Genomic DNA, 8,733 nt, shown 5'->3' on the forward strand with positions numbered 1-8,733 from the left:
CTGTCTATAGGTTAGATTTTTTCTCTACTTCTTTAAAGCATTTGATGTTCAGCTTGTTCGGAGTGTTTTCTTTGGTATGTACTTGTTTGCTTTCTTTTGGACACATTTTTTTTAGTGCCACAACCAAAATCATATTACTTAATGAATATGAAGAGTTTTAAAGGCATAAAACTGATAGGTTGCTTTAATATATTTATTAATTATTTACATGAAACGATGTTGGTACACCCTTTTGAAATGATTTGTCTGCTTTTAGGCAGTTGCGACCTTCCATGATGCAGCATTTGCTGAGAAGATTAGTATTTGATGTTCCTCTATTAAATGAACATGCAAAGATGCCTCTCAAGGTAAAAGTATCTTTTAATATTCAACAGCATTCCTTGTAACGAAATGCAAAAGAAAATACTTGCATGGAGAGTATTCTCTACTTTCTTTGTTACCTTGTTTCCACTGTGCAATAATCTAAGACCTGCTTTGGCAGGAATTCAGTCTAATTTACATCCATCCATACGGAATTGTGAAGTCCGTGTCTAATGTTTGCTTCTCCTTTAATGATCTCTGTTATTTTTTTAATCCTAGATGAAAACAGTAAAAAAAACACTGGAAGCAGAATCCAGTGCACAAAGTAAGATAGCAGCTGATATCCTGGATGTAGCTTACTTCTGTCCACTATGTTGGTTTTCCCCATTCCTGGAAAACAAACTATTTTTCTGTAGTTTGCGCTTGGAAATCTAACTAATACATGTTTTTCAGTAATCTTCCATTTTGTTTTCAGCCCCCAAAGGTTTCTCTATCCTTGGATTCTGATTCCTAATACACAAGAAAAACGTGCTTTACCCTTTCTGAGATCACATATTCCTTAAAGATTCCTCAGATTTCATCAGCAGTTCTAAGAAACATATCATTTCCCATCTTACCTAATGCTTCCCCACCACAACTTTGAACAAGATATTTCATCTTTTCTTATTTAATATTTCTTTATGCTTTAAAGGCACATATCAGGATTAATTGCATTTTACATCTGATTTATTTGTGAAAACACTCCTGAGAATTACACAAACTTCTACTAGATTATGGTCTCTGATCTCAGATGCGGAATTTAAATCATTAGTCTCAAAGCCAGGACTTGCTGCATGGTCTTTCCCTTGCCAAGGACTTAGTAATTTGGTTGTCCCCCCAAGGAAGCACTCAATCAAACTAAAAACGCCAGAGCTGCCATTCTTTAGTGCCTATATGTGAGAAAAGCAGTTGAAAATTTAGTATAGTGCCCTGAAGGAGACCTTTCTAATTCATTATGACATTTTATATGCTGCAAAAACCAAATAGTAACTTGGTGCTCCCTGTGTGCCTATGGTTCTTCAGGGGCTTTTTGAGGGGAAGAACAACCCCAGCTCCCTGAGATCTGTTCATCTAGGATATCGGGTTTTTTGATCCTGAGCATCATGACTGCATTAACTTTCCCATATTGCTGAACTGAACAGGAAGGAAATAATTAAACCCTTTTGGCAAGTCAGGCTTCAGGATAATATAGATATAAAAAGAACCATTGTGTTAGCATGGGCAAATGATTTTGTCCATTGGCACCTGGACAAGTAATAGGAGCTTCTGAGGAAAGTGAACTCTTTGAAGATAGAACTAGAACTTTTCAAAAGTTTCACTGACAGTAAACTGATTTTTCAGTGATTTAACAAGAAACTCCTACTTATATCTATGAATGTGTTTCTGATTTGAAAGTACCATGCATATTCCTTATGGGTTTGTGCTAGCAAACAGGTTGTAGTAGCCCAAAGAGACAGCTACAAGTTAATCATGCATCTGAAAATGTAGTTTTGAATAGGAAGACAGGAGGAAATCATGAAGGCTAAATCAGAATCGAGTGTGATCTACTGTGAATACCTTTACTGATTTCTACAATTAAAAATTACCTCAGTTTAGGCAGAATGTGAATTGAGATTTGTGATGCTTTTCCTGTGTAATTTTGTGTGAACTTTCTGGAATAAGGCTGCCTTGTTTTTATTTCCTCTTAAATCCTATTCTGTAAGAGTAAACCTGCCTTCACTCTTGCTTAGATTGAAAGATTTATATGTATATATTAGCACTCACATGTTGTCCAAAAGCAAACCTGAAGTTTGGCCACTGTATAATAGAATTTGATTGGAAAAAACCATTTTCAAATACATCTTAGACTCTTATTTCTGAGACCCCTGTGGTTCTATATGAATGATAAAACTGTCTTTTTACATTATTGTGGTGGTTTAACCAACAGTAGGATCCTGTGGTCCTGCACTCACTCCCCCCACCTGGTGAGACAGAATGGGAGTCACAACAAAGGGGGCACGGATTAGGATGGAGGACAGGGAGGGCTCACTCACTAGTTATGGTCACAGGCAAAACAGATTCAACTTGGGGAAGAAAAATTAATTTAATTTGTTGCTATTCATCTGAGTAGCACAGTGAGACATAACAACCATAGAAACTTCTTTACAGTGAGGGTGACAGAGCACTGGAACAGGCTACCCAGGGAGGTTGTGGAGTCTCCTTCTCTGGAGACATTCAGGTCCTACCTGGACACCTTTCTATGTGATCTCATTTAGGTTCCTGCTCCGGCAGGGGGATTGGACTAGATGATCTTTCGAGGTCCCTTCCAATCCCTAACTTTCTGTGATTCTGTGAAACAACAGCTTCCCCCACCCCTCCCATCTTCCTGCGCTCAAATCACTTTACTCCCGATTTCTCTCCCTTCTCCCTGACAGCGGCACAGGGGACAGGGAATGGGGGTTGCAGTAAGTTCACCATTGCTGCTCTTCCCGGCATGAAAGTCCAGGAACAAAGTGTTCCAATGTGAGCTTCCCGTGGAGTCACAGAGCTCTTTGGACACAGCTCTCAGCTCTGGCATGGGGACATCCACAGACTGCAGACAGGTCTCCGGTGCAGCGCAAAACCTCACCCCCCAGCTCTGAGGGTCCACCCCAGCTCTGGCATTGAGCGACTCTTGGGGTCTCAATTTCAGTCCTTGGGCTCAGCTTTTCTGCTCCAGTGTGGAGTTCTCCATAGCCTACACGTGTATCTGCTCCACCACTGAACCTCCATGGGCTGCAGGAAACCTCCTTTGCCTTCTCTTGCTCCATGCAGTTGAACCAGGTGTCTGAGGTTCTCTGTCCTCTCCCTCCTCCTCCTCCTTCCTCCTGGCAACAAAGCTCTCTCTTTGTTTAGGCTGATGGTCCTCTTTTGTTCAAGTTTCTCTCCACCTTCTTCCTTTCAAGACAGTCCTTCCCATCACAAATACGGATTCACAGAGTCTTTCTCTATTGCTAATTGGCTCAGCCTGGGCTGAGTGGGGTACGCCTTGGAGTCAGGGGAGCTTTTATGAAGCTTCTCACAAGGTGGCCCTTGCCCCGCTACCAAAAACGCACTCCCCCACTGCCAACCCAACACAATGATATATGCATGTAAGTTCTTATCTCCTTTTTTTAAAAAATAATCTGACAATTTAAAGAGTAATTAAATAATAATAGGTTATTTAAATCTGAAGATACACAAATGCATTATATAGATTGGTGTTTTTTTGTGATGCATGATAATTTTTCCTTTTCTTGTCTGTGACTCAGGAACGTAGAGGACACATTAAGCATAAAATTTGTGATGTTTTGGTTTGGCAAATACCCAGTAGCAGGTCCTTGCACCATTTGAGTCCCTGATAATCTGAAATCTTGTAACAATGTAAGAAGAAAGTATCCCTGAGATATGTATTTAATGAAAGAGAGGGAGACAGGATAAAGCTCTTCTGCTAATTGTAATAGAGGACAGGAGAGTAGACTGATATCAGGTTTTACAACTCACAGGAGAGATGAGTCACACTGGGAGTTATTGTTGAATAGCTCTGACATGTAAATAATAATTGGGAACTAGGTGAAGTCATGGTTCTACTATATTATCCACCAAGCAGCAGTGTTTGGAATAGCGGCACACAGATGGAAGTGTATTCTTGTCTTCAGTTGAGCTGTCAGAGTACTTGTGGTGTTGGCCGTTACATGCTTTTTGCCTATGCCACTGACGTTACAAGAAAGAACTACTCATTCTCTGTGTATATCCACCAGTGATTTAAAGAATAGATACACAACATGGCTTCTTGATAAAAGTTACAAATTTTTCTGTCAGTGTCTGTGTAATGGTCAAGTGTCAGAATGGAAGAAGAGCATTAACAGTTATATTTGATTTGCTTTCAAAATATGTTCTGTTTTAGTTGCTGACAAATCATTATGAAAGATGCTGGAAGTATTATTGTTTACCGGGTGGATGGGGTAACTTTGGTGCTGCCTCAGAAGAAGAACTTCATTTATCCAGAAAGTTGTTCTGGGGTATTTTTGATGCTTTGTCTCAAAAGGTAATACATTTTAATATCCATCTACTACTCTAAAAGCCTTACTTGGTAACATTTTTTCTTTAATCTGTCATTTTTACCCAGCTTTTATGAACACTCTATTATCCACTTCAGAGGGAAAAATATAGTGAATTTAAATCTTACCATTAAAGCTTCTCTTTTAACAGAGGTATACCATTTTGTCTACTCATTAAAAAAAATTACATAGCTAATGAAGTAATATTGAGGTGTATCTGTACAGGTCAACTACACTTCAGAGCCCTAAAAGCAAATTCAAGCATCTGCAGGTGACTAAAAGCTACACCTTTTCTACCTCATACACTATCCTCCCTTAAACCAAGAACATAGTTCTTTGCTTAGTAGTTGTATTTTCATCACCCTTGACTCAATCCTATGTTGGACAAAATTTTTATTATACATCTTGATTATACATATTTATTGCTCATTCTGTCCAGAACCAACCTGCTTAAAATTTCATGAGTTTCATTTCAAATCTAGGTATTTAGAAATGCTATGCATATTCCTGCACTATGTTCTCTTCCCAGACATCTAAAAATGCCTAATGTTGCTCCCAGTGAAGTAAATACTTTTACCATTTACATTTGCAAGAGCACGACTTGATCCTAGCTTTATCTATAGCATATAATATGCTTTAGACAGTCACTTTTCTTTACTTTCAGAACAAAAATTCAATTTCACACTGAATAAGAAAGCCATTCTGTGGCTGCTTGGTTTCCCATATAGTTGTATCAGTTTCAGCAGTGATGTTGATAGCTTCCATTCACTATTCACTTTCTATCCCATGTTCCACAGAAGTATGAACAAGAACTGTTCAAATTGGCTTTGCCTTGTTTGAGCGCAGTTGCAGGGGCCTTACCTCCAGACTATATGGAATCAAATTATGTCAATATGATGGAAAAACAGTCTTCGATGGATTCAGATGGGAACTTTAATCCTCAACCTGTTGATACATCAAAGTAAGGAATTATTTCATTGCAACTAGAATTTTTTATCATGAATGTGTAAAAGAGAGATGGAGTCTGTTGTTGGGTATGATGTGGATTTACCACTTTTATTCTGTTCTGACACTTACCTTCTAGATAAAATGGAGACTTTAACTTTATATTTTTATTGTTTATTTATGTATTTATTTTAAATCATATAAAGCAGTAAATATCCAATTACATGCCCAATTTCTTAGTCAGCCTAGAATTTTTTTAATGCATTTGCAGCCTGCAGATAGAACTGTCCAGTTAGCTTTGTATGTCTGCTGCAAATAAACCTGCATGTTTCAGGAGCAGAGAAAGTAGACTAGTCTACATCATTCCCATCATTATTAACATGTGCCAAGACACTAATTCCAGTGTGTGTGAATGATAGTGTACCTACAGAAAATGGTGATGATCACCAATTCATCTAATCTTTTTTAAAATATGAATAATGGGGAACTGAGCAGAAAGATCTTAATTCTTTCTAGGAAGTCAGACTCTGACCATGCTTTTTAAATTACACTAGCCACATGAAACATCTGAATGGATTTTTTTCGCCCTGATTTTTGACTACAGCCAGTGCCCCATTCTCTTTTTTTAGAGCAGTGTCATTATGCATTAGATCTTGAAAAATGTCAATTATAAGACATTTGTTTCAATTGCCTTTGTGTGCCTTCTGTCTGTATTAACATTCAGAACACAGAATGACATCAGTAGACTGATGCCTTTGCACAGAATGCCAATACTTGTATGCACATTGAAATATGGTATTAAAAGCCATAATCTAAACTAGAATATAGAAATCCATCAATGGCCATTAAAATTCATTTGTCTGAGATGTATTTAAGATATATGAACATTTAACAAAATTTGGTAACGATATTATACTAGCATTTAACTAATCAAAGATGACTTTATCTGGTGTTATTTCAGAAGAAAATTGTAGATAGTCAGAATATATTTTAAAAACTCAGAAAATGCTACTTAACATTACCTGAATCTTCAGTCATCTCATTGCCACAGGAGTTGACAATTCTGTGATGATTTAATACAATGAAAGCACTACTTTTATCAGTGTCACTTCCAACCTATCCTATATTCTTTTAACAATGAAATCCTGCATCTCATTACTTACTAGTCCTAGACCTATTTATATGAAGCTATAGATAATATGACCTTATTTTACTTGTAAATTTGTTGCATTTCTGAAATTATTCAAAGTACTATAACATTAGTAGAGTTCCTCTCGAAAAACACGTTTACAAACAATAAAAAAACACAGATGACCATGCTAAATATTTTGTGGCCGTTATGTACAGTTAGTCTCTTAAAAACTGTTACTCTGACATAATTTTGCATTACTTTTCTGCTTTTTTTCACTCTATGACTGAAGATTAAAAACCAGTCTCCTACTTTGCAGTAGGTGGCACTGTAACACTGTTGCTGCTGAAATTCTTTGTTTTAGGAGGGAAGCTTTTGCTATTTCATAAGTGATCAAGAAGCAATTAATTGCCTTTCATTTGTAGGAATACATATACAGAAAAATAATTATATTTGGTAAATTATTTTTGAAAGAGGATTCTGTCTCTAATGCTTGTTTGGCAGTTAAGGATAGCTGCTTTTCCGTTACTGTTAACAAACCTTCTGCACTGTCTTGTACACCTGTTGAAGGGCTAGTGTATTTATTTGTGGTTTTTTTCTATTTTTAATAAGGATTTAAATACTTTTAATGTTCACTTGGGTTGTTGGAAAAGAAAGCCTTGAGCTATAACTTTTGAGATGTCATAAGTTATGGTGCTTCAAGCATATGATAAATCTTATAGGGATATAGATGTGTTTCAAAAAGGACTGTTAGAACTCTTAGTTTCTAATGGACATGTGCAATAAGTGACCACCATATTTCTGAAACTGTGGGTCATATTTATATCTTTAATCTTAAGAAAATGAATGTTAGGAATAGAAATATCTGACAAAAAGCATGAGTGCTTGGTATCATTATTGATTTTTCCCTGCACATATGTGTGTTGACGAAGTAAAATTCCTACGACAGCTGTGGTTCTCATTCAGTGCCCATTAAATAACTCAGATTTTTTTCTTGATTTAACTGGGAATTGGAGAAAACTGTATGCAAGGAAATAGAGCACAGTAAGATGTTCTGAGTGGATGTATGTGCTACTAATTATTTGAAAGTTTTCTTAAAAAAAAAAGCACTCACATTTTAGCATGTGTGATATAATGGCTATTTTTCTCTTCACTTTCAGCATTACAATCCCTGAGAAGCTAGAATATTTTATTAACAAATATGCAGAACACTCTCATGACAAATGGTCAATGGAAAAGGTAAAATCTATATTCCTGTTAAAGCAAAATCAGAATTTTTATTGGAGTCCATTTAATCTTTAAAGTATTTTACTCTGGATATTATTATTTTTCATAATGCTACAAGTTGTTACGTAAGTAAGATATAAACCTATATTTTCGTGAAATGCATTTTGGGGAAAAATTCTGTAACTGCACATGAGTATTTCAAAATAGTGTTTCATTATTTTTGTTGTTGAATTTTTACTAAATATACTCGCTAATTGTTTAAGAGTTTTATTTACTTGAAATTTCAATTTTTAAACCAAAAAACTTCTTTAGGGTTTTTATTCCCTTGTGCTCTTAGTGTGGCCAGTATTAAAAATAGTTTCTCAACTGTAGCACAGTATTCTGCTCTATATAAATATTAAAAAAGGTATTGACATGTTAGCTAATGACATGTTAGTAATCATTAATTTTCAAAAAGATGGCATGCTATATGATTAATTTCATTATGTGTAGACAATATTGATGCTGGTTGAGAAAATAGTAGAAAGGAAATTTTAGGAGAAGAGCCCTGCAGAAGCAATGTTCGGTTCCTTTGTACCAGTAGAAATAGGATTTTTCATAATTTTTTTGCTTTTCCACATTTTTTCTCCCTTACTATTACTGTTTTCAGTTTGCCAACGGATGGACATATGGTGAAACATATTCTGAATCTGCAAAAGTGCAACCATTAATGAAACAATATAAATTACTATCTGAAAAGGTAAGTAGTTTGTTCATTCTTGATCCAAGGTGATTGAAAGATTGCTTCATTCACTGCAAAAATATCACCTTGTGTTTACATCACTTAAAAAAAATAAATATTTTGATTTTGAGTACATCAGCTAATGTGTGATTGTTGCCTTCCTTAAAAACTCAGAAAGAGACAGAAGGGTTTTATTATACAATAAATAGGCCACTCAACCTATTTTCTCTCATAGTTAAATTTACATGGCATAACTTATGGTGAAACTGAAGTGTTATATTGCCAGTATATTTTTACAGTAAGGTCATTCAGGA

At 35.9% G+C, this 8,733-nt stretch overlaps 1 protein-coding gene across 1 annotated transcript in view; it reads left to right on the plus strand.

Moving 5' to 3' along the window:
* LOC104528866 (ryanodine receptor 2) overlaps positions 1-8,733 on the plus strand; it is a gene marked incomplete at both ends in the record, with an annotated part of 85,074 nt that overhangs the window by 19,736 nt on the left and 56,605 nt on the right. Inside the window, 5 exons of the mRNA XM_029086223.1 lie at positions 257-347; positions 4,244-4,384; positions 5,195-5,358; positions 7,632-7,710; positions 8,348-8,437. Of these exons, the coding sequence (XP_028942056.1) occupies positions 257-347; positions 4,244-4,384; positions 5,195-5,358; positions 7,632-7,710; positions 8,348-8,437 (565 nt within the window). The remainder of the gene's footprint in view (positions 1-256; positions 348-4,243; positions 4,385-5,194; positions 5,359-7,631; positions 7,711-8,347; positions 8,438-8,733) is intronic.

This window comes from Antrostomus carolinensis, unplaced genomic scaffold, assembly GCF_000700745.2.
Source record: "Antrostomus carolinensis isolate BGI_N321 unplaced genomic scaffold, ASM70074v2 scaffold11290, whole genome shotgun sequence".
In the NCBI taxonomy this organism is placed as follows: Eukaryota; Metazoa; Chordata; class Aves; order Caprimulgiformes; family Caprimulgidae; genus Antrostomus; species Antrostomus carolinensis.